This window comes from Mobula hypostoma, chromosome 10 (genome assembly GCF_963921235.1).
Source record: "Mobula hypostoma chromosome 10, sMobHyp1.1, whole genome shotgun sequence".
NCBI classification, from domain to species: domain Eukaryota; kingdom Metazoa; phylum Chordata; class Chondrichthyes; order Myliobatiformes; family Myliobatidae; genus Mobula; species Mobula hypostoma.
This window is the reverse complement of record NC_086106.1, coordinates 35865428-35888091: the sequence shown is the minus strand read 5'-3', so window position 1 is coordinate 35888091 and position 22664 is coordinate 35865428. Positions and strand designations below refer to the sequence as shown.

Here is a 22664-nt window from a genome sequence, read left to right as displayed (position 1 = left end):
ACCACAGCAGATGGAAGCGGTGCCTGTCAATCTATCGGCATGATTACACCATTCCAGTACTCCAGCTGGAGATGCTCCTCCAAGAAGGTGGTTATCTTGAGGCTTTTGCCTGAAGAGCGAACTGTTTAATCAGTGTGTGTCCTTTCATATTCCTCCAACGTAAAGTATCCCGGGCAAAAGGCTTGACGCAGTCCGCAGTATCCTCGTGTACTAAGGAGCCAGAGTCGTACAGAAATGGTACGCTGAAGGGGAGCTGGGATGGATACTTTGACCCTCACCTAGCTTCTGGTTAACGGTTGGATGTGTGCTCCTTGGTGTTGAGTAAGCTTCTCTTCTGGTTACTGTCCAGTGACTCCTGGAAATAAACCTTCACATCTGTAGCCAAGGAGATGTTCACACTTGCTCCAGGTTCAGACCCCACCAATGATGGCTAGCATATCAAAACAAGGATGTAATGTTCACATTTTATAAGGCTTCACTTGGAATATTGAAGGTAGTTTTCAGCCCCTTATCTAACAAAGGGTGTGCCAAGACAGGAGTGGGTTGAAAGGAGGGTCACGACAGTGATTGAAAGGTCCAGGATTGAAAGGCTTGTCGTACGAGGAGCGTTCGGTGGTTCTGTGCCTGTACTCATTTGAATTCAGAAGAATGAGGGGGAGGGATCTCATTGTAACCTGTCAAATACTGAAAGGCGTCCGGAGTGGATATGGGGAGGATGTTTTCTATGGTGGGACAGCCTAAGACCAGAGGAAGCAATCTCAGAGCAGAGGTTTGTCCATTTAGAGTGGAGATGAGGAAGGATTTCCTTATCCAGAGAATCTGTGGAATTCATTGTCACAGAGGAGAAGTCATTGGGTATATTCAGGGCAGAGAGGTTGATAGATTCTTGATTAGTCAGGGCATGAGAAGTGACCTGGTTGAAGCGTATAAGATGATGAGAGGCATTAATCGTGTGGATAGCCGGAGGCTTTTTCCCAGGGCTGAAATGGCTAACATGAGGGGGCATAGTTTTAAGGTGCTTGAAAGTAGGTGTAAGGGGGACATCAGAGGTAAGTTTCTCACCTCGAGAGTGGTGGGTGTGTGGAATGCACTGACAACAAAGGTGGTAGAGATGGATACAGTAGGGTTTTTTAAGAGACTCTTAGATAGGTACATGGAGCTTAGAAAAATAGAGGGCTATGCGGTAGGGAAGTTCTGGGCAGTTTCTCGAGTAGGTTACTTGGTCGGCACAACTTTGGGGCTGGATGGCCTGTAATGTGCTGTAGATTTCCATGTTTCGATGAAGGGATATGGGGAGAAGGCAGGAGATTGGGCTGGGGGTGAAATGGATCAACCATGATGAAATGGCAGAGCAGACTCGATGGGCCAAATGGCCTAATTCAGCTCCTACATCCTACGGTGAAACGTGACCACTTGGGTGATTAGCTTGGAGATTCACTCAGCAGAGAGTGGTGCTTCAAGAGCAGGAGAAAGAAAATTGATTCATCAATAAATTTTTGCACTGTCATGACATTTGCTAATATACTAATCCAAGGAACGCTTCCATCAAAGGTTGCATGTTGATACACTCCAAATCTCCATTCCAGTACTTGTATCCTGGGAAGATTGCAGCACACATTGCAAAGTAATGAAACCTGTTGCTACGTTCTAGGTGATCTGAACGGATATCATCTGGGAAACAATTGTTATATTGTCAGTATTTATTTTTATGATTCTTTTGATGAGATTAGTTCTTCCTAATGTTAACTTCAGAAAATTAATTTTGTTTTTTAATGAAGAACCATCTCAAACCCGGTTTGAACATCTTTTTCACAGGATTCGGTGAGGCTGTTGGCAGTTGAGGCTTGTGTGAGCATAGCCCAGCTGCTGCCCCAGGAAGACCTGGAAGCGTTGGTGATGCCGACCCTCCGGCAGGCAGTGGACGATAAATCCTGGCGTGTTCGCTATGTGGTGGCAGACAAATTTTCTGAAGTACGTGTTATTGCTGAAGCACAAAGTGCATCTCTTTGGTATGATGATATGGTGCATTTATGTTTTACAACTCGCCTTTAAGTTTTCTGTTCCAGCTGGAATCCCTTCTGATTCTGTCAAAAGTCATGAAAACACGATTACTTCCTCTAATATAGTTTTAAAAAATCATTAAATCATGCACCTGCGTATTTTTAATATAATTGACTGACATGCCAATAGGTGCTGAGATTTCTTCCCAGATTCATTTAATTAGCCTGTTTTTAAACATGGATCTGAAATAGAACAAAGTTGGTCTGAATTGAGCTCAGATCTTTTTCAGTGTATCTGAAGGATAATCCTGTGACGGGGTTTAGAACAAACTTGTTGGCATAGTGCCAGGGATCTGGGGATTCAGCACGTGCACAGGTTGATGACACTGATATTTTTCACTTTTGACTGGAGGAAGTTAAGGGGAACTTCAGTTCTATTTAAAAATGAGCCGAAAGGTCGAAAAGCCAGGACGATCCTTAGAGAGTTTGACACTCAGGAACTTGAAACTACTCACCCTTTCCACAGTCCCCTTGATTAGGACTGATGTGTGTTCCCTTGACTTCCCCTTCCTGACGTCTGCAATCAGTTCCTTGGTTTTACTGTCATTGTGGTAAATTTTGTGATGTAGTGCATTAATTAAATGCTGCTTAAAACTTTTGATGGACTGGACCTTGCTGGTTCCTTCCCACTGCTGACTTCACACAAACCAGGTATGGTGTAGGGAGGTGGTGATTCAACTTCACCCTCCTCTGGTCCACAATCAGTTCCTTGGTCTTACTGACAAGTGCCAGATTGTTGCCACACCACTCAACCAGCTGATCTATCTCACCCCTCTTCGGCTCCTTGTTACCATCTGAAATTCTGCCAAAAATAGTTGTGTCATCAGCAGATTTATAGCCCTGAAGAGCTGTCTCGGCCCGAAACATGGACTGTTTATTTCATTTCCATAGATGCTGCCTGGCCTGCTAGATTTCCAGCATCTGCAGAATCTCCTGTGTGTTTACAGTTTTTGAAGCAGATGGTCTTTGTTCTCAGTATAAAACCTTGTTGCCTCAGGCTTCCTCCTGGTACTCCGGTTTCCTCGCACAGTCCAAAAACATTCCGGTTAGTAGGTTAAAGGGTCATTGTAGATTGTTGCACAAGTTGGTGGGTTACTGGCGGTGCAGTTTGAAGGGCCGGAACAGCTTGTTCTGTTCTGTGTCTCCAATTAAATCTATGCCCTTTAGTCTTAGACTTTCCTAGCCTGGGAAAACACTCGGATCTACTGAAATCTCCGTGCTTTTCTCACCAAAGTGTAATCCAAATCCTCAAAATAAAGGCACATTGCCTACACAGGTTAAATGCAAACAATAACAATCAGGTTAACATTATTTAACAATTAAGAAACATTATTTAATGATTAAATAACATTATTTAGTTGTTTTTTTGACCTGAGAAACTAGCTGATTACAATTGCTCACGTTGTTGTCTGTGTACCATACTTTCAGATTCAGAGCCATCGATGACAATATTTTCTCAACTTTGCTTTTCTTTAAAAATTTAAAATTCCGTCTCTGAAAGCCAGGAAATTCCGGTCCCACCCCAAAGCATTGAGATTAAATCTTTCTGTTCTGTATGAGTGTGAAATCTGTACTGAAGCAGCTGGTTTATCTGTGGATATACTATCAAGGATAGATCATTACAGCTGTTTTACCTGGGTAACACGAAAGAATGCTGCTTCTAAATGGACACCATTTATCTAACCATTCCCTTTTTCTCCCCACTCATTTATTTCTTTACCAGGGCATGGGGTATCCACTCATTGATAAACATCTGAACACAATGGCAACATTTCTCTGGGTTTCTTTCCTCTTAACCCATAGCTTCACATGACCCTGATTGGGGGGTGGGCTTGGCTAAGCAGGTGCTACACCTTGCCCAAGGGTGACCTGCAGGCTAGCGGAGGGAAGGAACGCCTTACACCTCTCTTGGTAGAGATGTATTTCCACCCCGCCACCCATGATAAAATTACGTAATTAAAAACTGCAAACCTGATCGAAAATTGAGGCTCCTGCACCTTCTACCTGATGGTTGAGGAGTAGTAACTGTTCTTGAGCCTGGTGGTGTGGGTCCTGAGGCTTCTGTACCTTCTACCTGATGGTAGAGGGGTAGTAACTGTTCTTGAGCCTGGTGGTGTGGGTCCTGAGGCTTCTGTACCTTCTACCTGATGGTTGAGGGGTAGTAACTGTTCTTGAGCCTGGTGGTGTGGGTCCTGAGGCTTCTGTACCTTCTACCTGATGGTTGAGGGGTAGTAACTGTTCTTGAGCCTGGTGGTGTGGGTCCTGAGGCTTCTGTACCTTCTACCTGATGGTTGAGGGGTAGTAACTGTTCTTGAGCCTGGTGGTGTGGGTTCTGAGGCTCCTGCACCTTCTACCTGATGGTTGAGGGGTAGTAACTGTTCTTGAGCCTGGTGGTGTGGGTCCTGAGGCTCCTGTACCTTCTACCTGATGGTTGAGGGGTAGTAACTGTTATTGAGCCTGGTGGTGTGGGTCCTGAGGCTTCTGTACCTTCTACCTGATGGTTGAGGGGTAGTAACTGTTCTTGAGCCTGGTGGTGTGGGTCCTGAGGCTTCTGTACCTTCTACCTGATGGTTGAGGGGTAGTAACTGTTCTTGAGCCTGGTGGTGTGGGTCCTGAGGCTTCTGTACCTTCTACCTGATGGTTGAGGGGTAGTAACTGTTCTTGAGCCTGGTGGTGTGGGTCCTGAGGCTCCTGTACCTTCTACCTGATGGCAGCAGCGAGACGAGCGTGGAAAAGAAAGATGGTGTTGTCTTTGTGATTCCTCTATTCACGTGTTAATGCACAGATTGCTGCTATTGAAACCCGCTCTATCTTTGTTACTCATTCAGTTTCTCTTGCCTTTAAAGCTTCAGAAAACCGTGGGTCCTGAAATTGCGGAAAATGATCTGGTTCCTGCTTTCCAAAACCTGTTGAAAGATTGTGAGGCTGAAGTGCGAGCAGCTGGGGCCAACAAAGTTAAAGGTTGGTTGGGAATTCTCATTCTTGTCTTTTCCATCCGGTTAAGATGTTGTTGGTGAAGCACAGTGACAACTTTCTGGCAGCAGAAACAACTATCAATTACTTCATTCATAGACTCTTGTTCTGGGCAATGACACTGCAATCTGTGCCTGGAACTTTCCTCGTGGAGACGAGCCTTTGGTCCAGCTGTACAACCTGGCATTTTGCAGTGCAGTCCTGAACATTATTTGCTTCCGTTCCTTGTCTGCACAATTTGTCTTTTTTTCCTGCGCATTGTGTGATTGATGGTTTTCTGTTTTTAATGGGTTCTGTTGGGTTCCTTTGCTTTGTGGCTGCCTGTAAGGAGACAAATGTCAAGGTACGCATGGTGGTTGCACATATTGTCCGACGATGACGGGAAACCTGTGCGGGAGAGTTTTTAAAATGGAAAAGCCTTTGCACTGGGGCAGTTCCACTCTCTCGGCCTCAGAAGTCTGGGTCCAGTGGTATGAACAAGCGCCAGAAGAAACTGGGGTCTTCTTGTTTGCAGTGGATGACCAGGATGTTTTCTGTGTCTTTTCATGCCCCTCGTTCTCCACGGAGTGATGCAGAGCCACCTTCCTGGCCGTTGGGTTTTACTGTAGATCGCACCCGCCCAGTCCGCTGAGGCTGACTTTGCGTGCCAGGACTGGCTTGTCCCAATCTCACCGGAGTATGAGACTGCTGTCACGTGCAAATGGCTGCTTGCAGCCACAGGGGAGAGATGAGTGTCCGGTGGGGAGCAAAGGTGAGTGAGCTGCCCCGGAATGGACACGACAAGCCCCTTCACCAGAGGTGCGACCCCTTCCCTGGACACCCCTGAACTTTGAACTCCTGTGAAAGATGTAAACAAGGTTGAAAGAATGGAGAGAAAATTTACAAGGATGTTTCCTGGTCTGGAGGACCTGACTTAGAAGGAAAGATTGAATAGGTTAGGACTGTGTTCTTCAGAATGCAGAAGATTGAGAGGAGATTGATGGAGGTACAATATTATGGGGGGGTATGGATGGGATAAATGCAAGCAAGTTTTTTCCACTGAGGTTGGGTTGGACAACAACCAGAGGTCATGGGTTAAGGGTGAAAGGTGACAAGTTTAAGGGGAACATGAGGGGAAACTTCTTCACACAGAGGGTCATGAGAGTGGAACGAGCTGCCAGCACAAGTGGTCCATGCAGTTTTGATTTCAATATTTAAGAGAAGTTTGGATAGGTACATGGATAGTACGGATATGGGGCGGGGTGGGGGTGGTTGTGGTCCTGGTGCAGGCAGATGGGAGTAGACAGTTTGAATTGTTCAGAATGAACGAGAGGGGCCAAAGGGCCTTTTCTGCTCTGTGCTTTTCTATGACTCTATTTAATGTCGTACCACATATCCAGGTGACACTTCTCCAAGTGAGAACAGCATGCCAGCATGCCTCCCCTTTGGCATCCTGATCTGATCCCAGAACTGGATGACAGCAAATGGAAAGGAATTGTGTGCCACTTGACTTCATGTTTCGATGGTGGCTGCTCCTTACAAAGTGCACTTCATTGCTTGTGCAGAGTCTTGAAAGGTTGTCAGATTGTGAAAAAGAGTGAATGCTGTTCTTTACGTTTGTATCACTGACTGCCTAACCCGAGGCCCTCCGTTGGTCAGGGTCCACCATGGATGTTACGTGCAGCTGTCTACGTGATATGTAAGCCAGGGCAGTATGATATGGAGAGCAAGCTGTTGCCCATGTAGCAGGCTCCCCCTCTCCACGCATCTGATGAATCCAAAGGACCGATACAGTTTGGTACCAGTGGCGTCGCAGGAGTTGCCAGTCAGCGTTGAACTCAACGTAGGACGGCCTCGGAGAATCCGGCTCCGGATTTTTCCCTCGGGGTTTACTCCAGGGAGACCGTACAGATGTGCCAGAATTGAACCTGTGCTGTCTGACTCTTGATGTTTACACTGTAGGTGCTGGCCTTGCTTTTCCTTGTGTGACTTAAATTGTGCTTCAGAATGTATGTTTTCTCTTGCCACTATCTTCTGAGAAGATACAAATATTAAGGCAGATGCTTTTCAGCAATTGCTTAATCTGTTAAACTTTATTGATTTATCAGTGTGGTGAGAGTGTGGAACGAGCTGCCAGCGCAAGTGGTGCGTGCAAGCTCGATTTCAACGTTTAAGAGAAGTTTGGATGGGTACGTAGATGGTCGTGGTATTGAGGGCTATGGTCCAGATGCAGGTCGATGGGAGGAGGCAATTTAAATGGATCGGCACAGAATAGATGGGCTGAAGGGCCTGTTTCTGTGCTGTACTTTTCTCTGACTCCATTGTTTTGTTTGAGAATAACTCTCTAACATGCAGTACTCTATCTTGCAGATTTCTGTGAAAACTTGCCAGTAGATTGCAGGGAGACTGTCATAATAAGTCACATCTTGCCGTATGTTAAGGTAATATGCCTTCTCAAATTCTTGGCTGGTTATACAGTCTATCTAAAATTAATGTAGCAACTCATCTCATTCACTTCAGGAAAAAGTCCCTCAGTATTTTGGGTGGGCCTGAAACGAGGGTTCAGGCACCATTTATCACTGTGAACTGCTTGTAACTGGAAAAGCTCAATGTCCAAGCACGAGTCACATCTTGCCCCCTCTCCCATCCCCCTCTCCCTCCCCATCCCCCTCTCCCCCCCATCCCCCTCTCCCGTCCCATCCCCCTCTCCCTCCCCATCCCCCTCTCCCGTCCCATCCCCCTCTCCCATCCCATCCCCCTCACCCGTCCCATCCCCCTCTCCCACTCCCTCCCCATCCCCCTCTCCCGCCCCATCCCCCTCTCCCGCTCCCTCCCCCTCCACACCCCCTCTCCCATCCCCCTCTCCCGTCCCATCCCCCTCTCCCATCCCCCTCTCCCGCCCCATCCCCCTCCCTCTCCCATCCCCCTCTCCCGTCCCATCCCCCTCACCCGTCCCATCCCCCTCTCCCACTCCCGTCCCATCCCCCTCACCCGCTCCCTCCCCCTCCACATCCCCTTCTCCCATCCCCCTCTCCCGTCCCATCCCCCTCTCCCACTCCCTCCCCCTCTCCCACTCCCTCCCCATCCCCCTCTCCTGCTCCATCCCCCTCCCCATCCCCCTCTCCCATCCCCCTCTCCCGACCCATCCCCCTCTCCCACTCCTCCCCATCCCCTTCTCCCACTCCCTCCCCCTCTCCCAAAGGGCTGAGTCCTGCCAAAGGGTTTTGGACAGAAATGTCGACTGTCCTTTTCTCCACAGGTGCTGCCTGGCCTGCTGAGTTCCTCCAGCATCTTGTGTGTGTTGCTGGTTTTTTAACATGCTGTTGGCTGCCTGGAGTGATGGCAGAGGCAGATATAGCGGGGACTTTGAATGACGTTTACATAAGCACACGAATGTGAGGAAAACGGAAGAATATGGATATCGTGTAGATTAGATTGCCCACTTGGTTAGGAATTTAAGGATAACATTGTGGGTTATAGGGCCGGTTCTGTTCCATGATTTATATAAACTAGAATATCAAACTGTAAAAGAAATTATTTAAGAATGAGCCATGACTGACCAGGTGGATCATAAGAACGTGGAGCAGGATGGCAACATGACTGAGATATCCAACGACAAACAAGAGAAAATCTGCAGATGCTGGAAATCCGAGCAACACACATAAAATGCTGAAGGGACTCAGCAGGCCAGGCAGCTTCTATGGGGAACAGTACAGTCGACGTTTCTGTAGGTGCTGTCTGGCCTGCTGAGTTCCTCCAGCATTTTGTGCGTGTTGACTGAGATATCTGTCTAGGTTTTCATTTAATCATTTCATGGGTTTCTTTTCCAGGAACTTGTGTCTGACACCAATCAACACGTGAAGTCAGCTCTGGCCTCTGTTATTATGGGCTTGTCCACCATCCTGGGCAAGGACAGCACTGTTGAGCACCTGCTTCCCCTGTTCTTGGCTCAGCTCAAAGATAAGGTAATGTTATCTTGAAGTACAAACTTTAACATACCCCTTGCGTGACTGGTGGCCATCGTGGATAATTTTTGAATAGCCTACCGAAATCAGGCAAACACCAATGGAGAGCTTTCTTCTCTGTGCTGTTTGAAAGCTGTTGTCAAGTCAAGAGTGCTGATGAAAGGTCGCTTATTGTTCATTAGGCGATCAAAAAGTTGGTTGTCGTCTCTGGAACTTGTACATCTGCTGAAGGTGACGAGCAGTCCATGCTCCACCACAAGATACAGGTGTCTGGATAAGTGTGCCAGAACGGGATGTGTTGCAATACAGACTGATGTGTCCAGGCTTTTACTCTCACTGATACTGATTCCTGGAAGGGGACAGCAGTTGGCCCATGTTCATCTGCTTTCTTTCCTGTTGACAAACATTGTAACTGCCGTTTGCTTGGAGCTGCGCGGTGATGTCCAGCATTCTATGCACACACACATACACACACACACACACACACACACACACAGACACAGACACACACACACACACACACACACACACACACAATGCTGGAGGAACTCAGCAGGTCAGGCAGCATCTATGGAGGGGAATGAACCCTTGGGCTGACACCTTTCGTCAGGACTGGAAAGGAAGGGGGAAGGCACGAGAATAAGAAGATTGGGAGGGTGGGGGAAGTACAAGCTGGTAGGTGATAGGTAGACCAGGTGATGGGAAAGGTTGGTGTGTAGGGGAGGGGAGTTGAAGGCAGGTGATGGGTGGGAAAGGTGAAGGACTGGAGAGGATAGATAGTAGGGGAATTAAGGGCTATGGGGAAAAGGCAGGTAGATGAAGCTGAGTTTATGGACAGGTCAGCCATGATCTTACTGAATGGCGGGGCAGGCTTGATGGGCCGGATGGCCTACTCCTGCTCCGATTTCTTGTGTTTTTATGAATCATGAATGGAATAACAACTGTTTCTTCCACCGGAGTCTCTCGAACTGTTCTTTTAGTTTGAGAACTTTAGATAAGAGCAAATGTGCAGTACGTTCTTTAGAAGCAGTGATGTGAGCTAGTTTGTATTCTTAGTGCATATTGGATTAAAGATGAATCGGTTAATGGTGTGATGGAGCGGTTATTTTTCCATCCATCAAGTTCCTTATTTATTTTGGCGTGAACTTAAACAAAACTGTTGCATGTGCAAATTCTGGATTTTTTAATTAATATGGAAATTTGCATTCTTTCATTATTTTTACAGAATTAAAATTATTTTTAAAAATGTAAAAAAATCTCTCCGCTCCCCTCTCCTTCCTCAATTCCCCACTCTGAGCTCTTACTTCTCACCTGTCTATTACTTCTCCCTGGGTCCCCACCTCCTTCCATCTCTCCTGTGGTCCACTCTCTTCTCCTCTCCTCTCTCAGATTCTTTCTTCTCCAGCCATTGACCTTTCCCACCCACCTGTCTTCACCTAACACCTTCCAGCTGGCCTCCTTCCCATCTCCTCACCTTTATATCCTGGCATCTTCCCCCTCCCTTTACAGTCCCGATAAAAGGCCTCGGCCTGAAACACCGACTGTTTACTCATTCCCATAGATGCTGCCTGAGCTGCTGAGTTCCTCCAGCGTTTTGGGTGAGTTGCTCTGGATTTCCAACGTCTGCAGACTTGATTCCCTTCATGTGCTACACCTGAAAAGATTCCCCAAATGTCGGAAATGCCTCGATTTTCCAGGCACAGCTGACAGATTCCAAGTGTACATCTTCAAATTGTCAGCTGTTAATTCCAGCCTTGAATTATTTGTTAGTTTGAAATGAAATCAAGAAAAAAGCCTGCCGAATCATAGAAACATAGAAAATAGGTGCAGGAGTAGGCCATTCGGCCCTTCGAGCCTGCACCGCCATTTATTATGATCATGGCTGATCATCCAACTCAGAACCCCGCCCCAGCCTTCCCTCTATACCCCCTGATCCCCGTAGCCACAAGGGCCATATCTAACTCCCTCTTAAATATAGCCAATGAACTGGCCTCAACTGTTTCCTGTGGCAGAGAATTCCACAGATTCACCACTCTCTCTGTGAAGAAGTTTTTCCTAATCTCGGTCCTAAAAGGCTTCCCCTTTATCCTCAAACTGTGGACCCTTGTTCTGGACTTCCCCAACATCGGGAACAATCTTCCTGCATCTAGCCTGTCCAATCCCTTTAGGATTTTATACGTTTCAATCAGATCCCCCCTCAATTTTCTAAATTCCAACGAGTACAAACCCAGTTCATCCAGTCTTTCTTCATATGAAAGTCCTGCCATCCCAGGAATCAATCTGGTGAACCTTCTTTGTACTCCCTCTATGGCAAGGATGTCTTTCCTCAGATTAGGGGACCAAAACTGCACACAATACTCCAGGTGTGGTCTCACCAAGGCCTTGTACAACTGCAGTAGTACCTCCCTGCTCCTGTACTCGAATCCTCTCGCTATAAATGCCAGTATACCATTCGCCTTTTTCACCGCCTGCTGTACCTGCATACCCACTTTCAATGACTGGTGTATAATGACACCCAGGTCTCGTTGCACCTCCCCTTTTCCTAATCGGCCACCATTCAGATAATAATCTGTTTTCCTATTTTTGCCACCAAAGTGGATAACTTCACATTTATCCACATTAAATTGCATCTGCCATGAATTTGCCCACTCACCCAACCTATCCAAGTCACTCTGCATCCTCTTAGCATCCTCCTCACAGCTAACACTGCCGCCTAGCTTCGTGTATTCCGCAAACTTGGAGATGCTGCATTTAATTCCCTCATCCAAGTCATTAATATATATTGTAAACAACTGGGGTCCCAGCACTGAGCCTTGCGGTACCCCACTAGTCACCGCCTGCCATTCTGAAAAGGTCCCGTTTATTCCCACTCTTTGCTTCCTGTCTGCTAACCAATTCAATATCCACATCAATACCTTACCCCCAATACCATGTGCTTTAAGTTTGCACACTAATCTCCTGTGTGGGACCTTGTCAAAAGCCTTTTGAAAATCCAAATATACCACATCCACTGGTTCTCCCCTACCCACTCTACTAGTTACATCCTCAAAAAATTCTATGAGATTCGTCAGACATGATTTTCCTTTCACAAATCTATGCTGACTTTGTCCGATGATTTCAGCGCTTTCCAAATGTGCTGTTATCACATCTTTGACAACTGACTCCAGCAGTTTCCCCACCACCGACGTTAGGCTAACCGGTCTATAATTCCCCGGTTTCTCTCTCCCTCCTTTTTTAAAAAGTGGGGTTACATTAGCCACCCTCCAATCCTCAGGAACTAGTCCAGAATCTAATGAGTTTTGAAAAATTATCACTAATGCATCCACTATTTCTTGGGCTACTTCCTTAAGCACTCTGGGATGCAGACCATCTGGCCCTGGGGATTTATCTGCCTTCAATCCCTTCAATTTACCTAACACCACTTCCCTACTAACATGTATTTCGCTCAGTTCCTCCATCTCACTGGACCCTCTGTCCCCTACCATTTCTGGAAGATTATTTATGTCCTCCTTAGTGAAGACAGAACCAAAGTAATTATTCAATTGGTCTGCCATGTCCTTGCTCCCCATAATCAATTCACCTGTTTCTGTCTGTAGGAGACCTACATTTGTCTTTACCAGTCTTTTCCTTCTTACATATCTATAAAAGCTTTTACAGTCACTTTTTATGTTCTCTGCCAGTTTTCTCTCATAATCTGTTTTCCCCTTCCTAATTAAGCCCTTTGTCCTCCTCTGCTGAACTCTGAATTTCTCCCAGTGCTCAGGTGAGCCACTTTCTCTGGCTAATGATTTGAACTGTTGGATAATTTAATAGTAATTCGTATTTTGCATTTATTTATGCCAAAGGTGCAGAAAGATTTCTCAAACGCAGAAATTCAAGTGTTTTTCTTTTGTGAAATGCAGCTTTTCACAAAATGACCGTTGTTTCCTCCCATGGCCCTCCCGAGGAGCTCGCCTGCACTCAGGCAGAGTGAACAGACGATAAAGGACAATTAAGACTCAGGAACAGAATTAGGCCACTCAGCCCATCGTGTCTGCTTAGCCATTCCATCATGGCTAGCTTATTACCCTCTCGGCCCCATTCTCCTGCCTTTTCCCCCGTAACCTTTAACACCCTCACTAATCAAGAACCTGTCAGCCTCCACGTTAAATATACCCAATGACTCGTCCTCCACAGCCATCAGCGTTGATGGATTCCACAGATCCACCACCCTTTCCTGAAGAAATTTCCTCTCAGCTCTGTTCTAAATGGACGTCCCTCTATTCTGAGGCTGTGCCCTCTGGTCACAGGAAACCTCCTCTCTGTTCTAGGCCTCTTAATATTCCATAAGTTTCAATGAGGTTCACCCCCCTTCCTTCCCGTCTGAACTCCATCGAGGACAGAGCCGGAGCCGTCAAGCACTCCTCTTGTATGTTTCATTCCCAGGATCATTCTCGTGAACCCTCTCTAATACCAGCGCATCTTCGATAAAGGGCCGAAAGCTGCTCACTATACCCCCAACTGCGTTCTGACCAATGCCTTATAAAGCCTCAGCATTCGCGCCAACCCCTCCTGCCCCTGGCAGTCCTCCTCAGCCACCTGTCCCACACCCCTCCCGTGGGTACTCCACTCTCACCATTCCCAACATCCTGTGCTCCGGCCAGATTTACAAACTTGCTCTCCGCTGCACGTTGACAAGTACAGTTCTGTGCAAAAGTCTTTGGCACCCTGGCTAGATGTGCATGTGCCCAAGTACTGTAAGTGTGAAAGTGGCATTCATATTTCTTTTGTGGGATTAATATTTCATAAATGTCCAAGATGATACTTTGAAAGCAGAGACTCTGGGGAGCACCAGCGTGTTTGTCAGACAGCGGGAGTCCGAGGCCCAGGGTCTTCAGCGAGGAGAGGAGACGAGGACAGACTCTTGTGGAGTGTTTGGTGGATCACCGAGGGTGGTCCCATTCGTGGGTTGGTGGAGTTCAGAGGACATCGATTGGAGGAAGGGGGACCCGGTTCTGTAAGAGCTCCAACGAGTGTGCACCGAACTGATAGAGTTACTGACTTGGCACCTTTATTGTATTTGTTTCTACTAACCCATCACCAAGAAATACTTATGAAGTGTAATCATTTAATGGCATAAGCGTACTGTCTGTTAATTGGCGGTGTGGGGTACATCACACAGCATCCACACAAACTTGATCTCCCCGTTTGGCGGGGCTGCAGGCGCTCCCCCTAGACGAAAGCGAGCTGAGTGAGTCTGAGGCTTACCGGGGGCTACATAGAAACATAGAAAATAGGTGCAGGAGTAGGCCATTCGGCCCTTCGAGCCTGCACCGCCATTTATTATCATGGCTGATCATCCAACTCAGAACCCCGCCCCAGCCTTCCCTCCATACCCGCTGACCCCTGTAGCCACAAGGGCCATATCTAACTCCCTCTTAAATATAGCCAATTAACTGGCCTCAACAGTTTCCTGTGGCAGAGAATTCCACAGATTCACCACTCTCTGTGTGAAGAAGTTTTTCCTAATCTCAGTCCTAAAAGGCTTCCCCTTTATCCTCAAACTGTGACTCCTCGTTCTGGATTTCCCCAACATCGGGAACAATCTTCCTGCATCTAGCCTGTCCAATCCCTTTGGGATTTTATATGTTTCAATCAGATCCCCCCTCAATCTTCTAAATTCCAACGAGTACAAGCCTAGTTCATCCAGTCTTTCTTCATATGAAAGTACTGCCATCCCAAGAATCAATCTGGTGAACCTTCTTTGTACTCCCTCTGTGGCAAAGATGTCTTTCCTCAGATTAGGGGACCAAAACTGCACACAATACTCCAGGTGTGGTCTCACCAAGGCCTTGTACAACTGCAGTAGTACCTCCCTGCTCCTGTACTCGAATCCTCTCGCTATAAATGCCAGCATACCATTCGCCTTTTTCACCGCCTGCTGTACCTGCATGCCCACTTTCAATGACTGGTGTATAATGACACCCAGGTCTCGTTGCACCTCCCCTGTCCCTAATCGGCCACCTTTCAGATAATAATCTGTTTTCCTATTTTTGCCACCAAATTTTTACATATAAATTGTTTGCAAGTAAATGCAAAGATTCATCAAACAACATGCTACAAGCATGGAGAACTGATTTGCATGAGAATCTGTCAGAAAAAGAGTGGTCAGAAGCTTGTTCCTCAGTTCAAACCCAGTCAGTGAACACTCATTCTAAACGGATAACCAGACAGTACATTACTCCAGTCAGGTTTCGTCACTTGAGCCCCAACATTCCAGACACATGCTTTAAATGTAATCACTAAAAGGGGTCTCTGTTCCATTGTCTGTGTGAGTGCCCCAGATAATCTGCTTCTGGAAGAAGGTGCTGGATTTGATTAGTCAGATTATTGGAAAAAAGGGGCTCCTTGATCCTAAATTATGTATTCTGAACATTTATCCAAAGGACTTTCTAACCTCCAAAAATGCAAGGTCTCTGCTTAATATTTGTTTTTTGGAAGCCAAACGTTGCATAGCCGATTCATGGAAGAAACCAACAACCAGTGGACTTTCACAATGGCTGAAAGGAATGACTTCTTATCTTCCTCTAGAAAAGATAAACTACATCACAGAAAAACAAACTTGGCAAATTTCGGGAAATTTGGGATATTTTCTACCAGTTTCTGGAGAACAATATTTAGGATGATGAAAGTAACTAATTGAATTGACAGCTTTTTTTAAATGGCAGGGTGTTTGCTTTTTTTGGGCGTTTTTTTCCCTTTTTTTTCTTATGTATTTTATTTTTCCCTTTTTCTTTAACCTTGTTGCACTTTCAAACCTATGGATGATGGAATGTGTTTTCTTTTCATTCTGTAAAAGCAATAAAGAGATGTTTGAAAAAAAATAAGTGAACCTTTGAATCTTTGATTGGGAAAAGGGGAAGGGAGAGGGAAGCACCAGAGAGATATTCTGTAATGATCAATAAACCAATTGTTTGGAAGCAAATGACCTTGAGAGCAGAATTAGTCCATTCAGCCCATTGAGTCTGCTCCGACATTCCACCATGGCTGATTTGTGATCCCTCTCAACCCTATTCTCCTGTCTTCTCCCCATATTCTTTCACGCCCTGATTAATGAAGAGCCTGTCAGCCTCCATTTTAATTATACCCAATATCTTGGCCTACACGGTTGTCCATGGAAGTGAATTGCACGGATTTGCCACCCTCTATCTGAAGAAATCACTCCTCATCTCTGTTTCTACCAGGCGCTCCGATTTCCTCCTCCATCCCAAAGACGTGCTGGTTGTAAACTGGTTGTTGTAGATTCCTCCTCTGTGTCGGTAACTAGCAGGAGTAGTGAGGTAGTGTTCATGGGTTCGGTGTCCACTCAAAAATCGTATGGCAGAGGGGAGGAAGCTGTTCCTGAATCAGTGAGTGTGTGTCTTCAGACAAATTGTCCCTCCTTTCTGGTAGTAGCAATGAGAAGAGGGTGATGTGGGTCCTTAATGATGGACTCTGTCTTTTTGAGGCAGCGCTCCTTGAAGATATCCTGGATAATATGGAGGCTGGAGCACACGATGGAGCTGACTAATTTTATAACTCTCTGTAGCTTACTTAAGCTCTCCTGTATCATACCGGATTTAGTATGTATTTGGTTTTAAGAAGCAAATCGCTCTCAGTTTCGGTGTGCAAACACAGAGTAGATTTTCTGAGCTAGAAACTCACAATGTTCCTGTTGTGCTGTGTTCCCATGCTTTATGGTTAATCATAAAACTATTTAGTGAATATTTACACCTTTGTGGTTAAAGAGTTTTTCGAGGAGGTTACCAGGAAAGTGGTTGAAGGGAAGGCATTGGATATTGTCTACATGGACTTCAGTAAGGCCTTCGACAAGGTCCCGCATGGGAGGTTAGTTAGGAAAATTCAGTCGCTAGGTATACATGGAGAGGTGGTAAATTGGATTAGACATTGGCTCAATGGAAGAAGCCAAAGAGTGGTAGTAGAGCATTGCTTCTCTGAGTGTAGTCCTGTGACTAGTGGTGTGCCACAGGGATCAGTGCTGGGTCCATTGTTATTTGTCATCTATATCAATGATCTGGATGATACTGTGGTAAATTGGATCGGCAAATTTGCTGATGAAACAAAGATTGGAGGTGTAGTAGACAGTGAGGAAGGTTTTCAGAGCCTGCAGAGGGACTTGGACCAGCTGGAAAAACGGGCTGAAAAATGGCAGATGGAGTTTAATACAGACAGGTATGAGGTATTGCACGTTGGAAGGACAAACCAAGGTAGAACATACAGGGTTAATGGTAAGGCACTGAGGAGTGCAGTGGAACAGAGGGATCTGGGAATTCAGATACAAAATTCCATAAAAGTAGCGTCACAGGTAGATAGGGTCGTAAAGAGTGCTTTTGGTACATTGGCCTTTATTAATCAAAGTATTGAGTATAAGAGCTGGAATGTTATGATGAGGTTGTATAAGGCATTGGTGAGGCCGAATCTGGAATATTGTGTTCAGTTTTGGTCACCAAATTACAGGAAGGATATAAATAAGGTTGAAAGAGTGCAGAGAAGGTTTACAAGGATGTTGCCGGGACTTGAGAAACTCAGTTACAGAGAAAGGTTGAATAGGTTAGGACTATTCCCTGGAGCGTAGAAGAACGAGGGGAGATTTGATAGAGGTATATAAAATTATGATGGGTATAGATAGAGTGAATGCAAGCAGGCCTTTTCCACTGAGGCAAGGGGAGAAAAAAACCAGAGGACATGGGTTAAGGGTGAGGAGGGAACAGTTTAAAGGGAACATTAGTGGGGGACTTCTTCACACAGACAGTGGTGAGAGTATGGAATGAGCTGCCAGACGAGGTGGTAAATGCGGGTTCTTTTTTAATATTTCAGAATAAATTGGACAGATACATGGATGGGAGGTGTATGGAGGGATATGGTCCGTGTGCAGGTCAGTGGGACGAGGCAGAAAATGGTTCGGCACATCCAAGAAGGGCCAAAAGGCCTGTTTCTGTGCTGTACTTTCTATGGTAAAGAGTTGTCAAGGTCTGAGTCAGAGTCACGGGCAGAGCTTGTGGTTGGACTACTCAGCCACGTGGTTACCCTGGGAATTGTTAGCTGTTCTGGATATGAAGCAAAGTAACCTGAGAATTATGCAAAGGCCAACTTGTTCCCAGTGACTGAATGTAGAAAGTGGAATGTATTAACTGCATGGGAGACGTGAATGTAGAATGGTGCACTGTCATGTCGAAGAGAGATACTGTGCGGGTCAGGAGTGCGGGATCTGTAATCTAAATAATCCAGCACATGCATAATTACATTTAAATCGTGAAGCTGAAATAGCACCCTGCTGTGGATCTGGTAGCATACGATTCACTGGGTTATTTATTTAAAGGTACACTGAGGAATTAGGCCCTTCCGGCCCTTCGAACCGTGCTGCCCAGCAATCTCTGATCCAACCCTAGCCTAAACAGCGGACAGGTAAAAGTGATGAATTAACCTCCCAACTGGTGCATCTTTGGATTGTGAGAGGAAACCCGCGCGTTCCGCAGGGAAAATGTACTGGCTTCTTACAGGTGACATCAGAATTCCCCAGCTGTAATAGTGTCACGCCAACTGCTACGCCACCAATAGTAGTTAGTAACGTTCTTACTGTCTGCATTAAACCATCGGACACTTTTAAGTTTTTCCCTGTTTTTCATGGATCATAGTCCCGGTATTGGCACAAAGAAATTAATTAAGGATAGTCAAAGTACTAGATGCAAGTACCTTAGATAGGGTATCTTCTGTGTAGCCTTCTGCCACGGCACAATCTAGTTTTGTGCAGTTTATTAGAGCACGTTGCCAGTCTTTCTTGTGTGACCCCTTCACCATTGGCTCAAAGGAGTTAGCAAACTGTACTGGTAAGTAGCGAAAGGTGAAGACGGCTGGAATGCAAATGTGGCAAGTTGGCATGTTCTACTAGAAATTCGAGGGGTTATTTTATCAACATTCTTTTTTTGTCAAAACCTGTTTAGGGAGTGGAGTTTTTTGATGAGAAGTTGAACTCCTTGTGCATGACGTGGCTGGTGGATCACGGTGAGTATCGCCTTGATGAATCGTTACTTTTGTTGAACGAAAGTCCTTCAAAGTTGTCCATGTCATCTTACTGGTGCTTCCATGATGCTGAGTGACCCTACCAGGTGCCTAACCAAAAATCCTTCATCGTGCTTTGTCACATCCTCAAAGGATTGGGTCAGGCTCAAGACACGACATGCCCCTCACAAAGCCATGCTGACTCTCCCGAACCAGACTATGCTTCTTGTAAATCCTGTCTGTAAGAATCTTCTCCTATAATTTGCCCACCGGTGAAGTAAAACTGACTGGTCTATAATTCCCAGGGTCATCCCTACTCTCTTTCCTGAACAAGGAAATAACATTTGCCAACTTCCAATCATATGGTACTTCCTCCGGTGAGCACTGGCCAGTGAGGATGCCCAGATTGTCACTAAAGGTGCACCAATCTCTTCCCTTGCTTCCCGTAGTAACCCTGGGGTATATCACATCTGGCCCCAGGGACTTATCTATCCCAGGGCTTTTCAAAATTCCAGAACATCCTCTTTCTCAATGTCAACATGTTGTAGCATATCACTGCCCTCACAAGCATCAAGGTCCCTCTCACTGCTGATTACTAAAGCAAAGTATTCATTGCGGATCTCCCCCAAAGTCCTCCGACTCCAAACATTTTGCCTCTTTTAGCTCTGGCCGGCCCAGACTCTCACTCTGGCCATCCTCCTGTTCTTCAAGTTTGTTTTTCTGAATCCAACTCGCCAAGTCCTTCTCGTGGCCCCTCCTAGTTCTCCAAAGTCCATTCTTCACTCCCTTCCTGGCCACATTGTAACCCTCTGGAGCCCAGGCTGATCTTTGCATCCTACGCTTCTAGACGAGCTGTTGCGCGTCTCTTGTCAAGCATGGCTCCTTCACCCTTCTGTTCTTTCCCCGTCTCAGTGGGACAAAACTTTGCAGAGCCCCATCCAAGTGAAGCCCAAAATGACTTCCACATTTCAATTGTGTGTTTCTGAGTGCATTCATCTCAGTTTGTACTCCCAGGTTCCTGCCCAATGTCCAATACCATCATAGTTCAAACACTGGTGCCCCCCTCCCCCCCCAGTTATTACTGCTGCAAGCAATCTTGTCGTACACTTCTACACATGGCAACAAGAAACAGACTTGACTTTGACTGATACGTTTATTTATTTAATTATTCGAGAATAGCATGGAACAGGCCCAATGAGACGCACTGCCCAGCAACCGGCTGATTTAACCCTCGCCTCATCACAGGACAGTTTACAATGACCAATGTGACTACTAAGTAATAAATAATGGTAATCTATTCGAAGTATTTTTTAAGTATCTAATGGGGATACACAGTGGCGTCTGGTTAGTGCAACACTTTGCAATTGGGTTCGATTCCCACTGCCACCTGTGAAGAGTTTATACGTTCTCAGCATGACCGGATTGGGTTTCCTCCGGGTACTCCTGTTTCCTCCCAGAGACGTACTGTAGGTTAACTGGACATTGTAAATTGTCCTGTAATTAGGCTAGGGTTAATCAGGGGTGGCTCACAGGGCAAGAAGGGCCTGTTCCACACTGTATCTCAATAAATAATCAATAATAAATAAGTATATTAAAATGCTACTTTCCAAGTGCATAATTTCCTCCACTGTGTGTAACTTGGTATGGAACAGGTTGACACTTTGAAAAAGGTGGTACAAGCAGTTCATTTCGGATCTTTGTATTTTATCAGCAAGGTACATATTTGAAAATCAAGTAGTAACAGCGATCAGATCATTTCTTGACCTGTGAATGCTGTCTTGCAGTGTACGCCATTCGCGAGGCCGCGACCAACAACTTGACCAAGTTGGTGGAGAAGTCTGGCAAAGACTGGGCAGAATCCACCATTGTGCCGAAAGTACTTGCCATGGCCAGTGACCCCAACTACCTTCATAAAATGAGCACCCTATTCTGCATTAACGTGAGTATAACTTTGACAAGTCTTCCATTACACTTCACAAGCTGCTAAAATATTTCATGAATAAAACGTACAGTTAGAACAGACACTTAAGAATAAAGAATTTAACAGAAATATTATGGATTTGTTTAAAATGTTCTTTTCATATATTCTTTGTGAATGTTTAGATTCTGCAAAAAATCAATTAACAACACTTTGCCAAAGCTGCTCCTTCCAATATTGACATCTGCTTGATAGGAGCTTCTGTGCTTGCGTTATTTGCTGAGGTGTAGTGGTGTTTTGTGTTTAATCTGCAAGGTGTCTGGAGTAAAAATTGAGTTGAGGACGAGACTTTTTATGATTTTGTGGAGCAGAGTTCCTAACCGTCCCTGTGAAAATGGACTGATAGTGTTAGCTGAAGGACAACTGATTTAATGACCTGTTGACCCACCAGATGGCTTACAGATTTCAAGTTTTATTTCACAAGGGTCTGTTTCTGTGCTGTAGTGGACTATGGCTCTGTCTTTTGCTTAGAGATCTGAGTACCTTGAAATGGACATTATACACTATCTGGCTGAGGGAATTTTAAGTTTTTTGATGCAACTAGTTTCAATATACAAGTGTAATTGAAGGCCCCAACAGTCATTCCAGATGCAGAATTAACTTCTTTCCCTGGATTTATTTGATGGGCCTGGGCTTTGCTGGAGTTTGGACAAGGTGAGGGAGAGATTCAGTTGAAATGCCTAGATAAGATTGATGTTTCTAAAAGTGGGTGAGTCTAGGACTGGAGGGCACAGCCTTTGGAACAGAGGGATATCCCTTCAGAACGGAGATGAAGAATTTCTTTAGCCGGAGCGTGGTGAGTCTACGGAATTCATCGCCACAGGCGGCGATGGGAGGCCAAGTAATTGGGTATATTTAAAGTGGAGCTTGATAGGTTCTGGAGGGTGTCGAGAGGTCTGCACGACCTGGCGTTTTTGCGGTATCCTCAAGGATTTGGCAAGCTGGACTCTCAAGAATGCAGGTGCAGCGGCCGCGGCCATTGCTGGGAGTGGACTTCAGGTTGGATGAGAGTGGCCTGAGTGGGGAAAATGAAGTGGTGTTCAGTCAATTTCAGCAACGAGCCAGGTTAAAAAGTTTAAAGAGTCGCAGGGGGAAAGACTAACTTCTCTGTGAGGCTTTACACACCTCAGCAGTGAACCGACTGTTCCCGTCAGCACTTGTCTCTGCACTGAATTGACTTGCTGGCTGTGTCCTGCGACCATTGGGCCCCTGGCTCAGATAACATGCTGAACTGGCTCCTTGGCTGTGGACTGCAACCATTGGGCCCCTGGACTGGTTTCACTTCTCTCAGCACGGAACTGACTCCATTGCTGTGGCCTGCAGCCATCTACTGATCTGAACTGGCTCCCTGCCTGTGGACCTAATTTCGGTGACCCTGCGGTTCATGTTCTGTGTCTTACTGGTTTACTATTTTTTTATTCTTGTTTGCCCGATTTGTTCTTTCTGGGCACATTGCTTGTCTGACAGTCTTTGGTGCATGGGATTCTTTCTCCATGGATTCTCTTGTGTTTCTTTGCTTTATGGCTGCCTGCAAGAAGACGAATCTCCTGCTTGTATATGGAGTTCATACTTTGGTAGCAATGTACTTTGAACTTTAGACCTCTGGATCAGCAGGAACACCTCAGAAAGATATGCCTGCGCGGGCTGGACCAAAACAGGGCGAACATCCTG

At 45.9% G+C, this 22664-nt stretch overlaps 1 protein-coding gene across 1 annotated transcript in view; it reads left to right on the top strand.

The window, feature by feature from the left end:
- LOC134352507 (serine/threonine-protein phosphatase 2A 65 kDa regulatory subunit A alpha isoform-like) overlaps positions 1–22664 on the top strand; it is a 39420-nt gene that overhangs the window by 7506 nt on the left and 9250 nt on the right. The window contains exons 6-11 of the mRNA XM_063059774.1: positions 1816–1971; positions 4907–5021; positions 7383–7453; positions 8843–8977; positions 18958–19018; positions 20800–20954. Of these exons, the coding sequence (XP_062915844.1) occupies positions 1816–1971; positions 4907–5021; positions 7383–7453; positions 8843–8977; positions 18958–19018; positions 20800–20954 (693 nt within the window). The remainder of the gene's footprint in view (positions 1–1815; positions 1972–4906; positions 5022–7382; positions 7454–8842; positions 8978–18957; positions 19019–20799; positions 20955–22664) is intronic.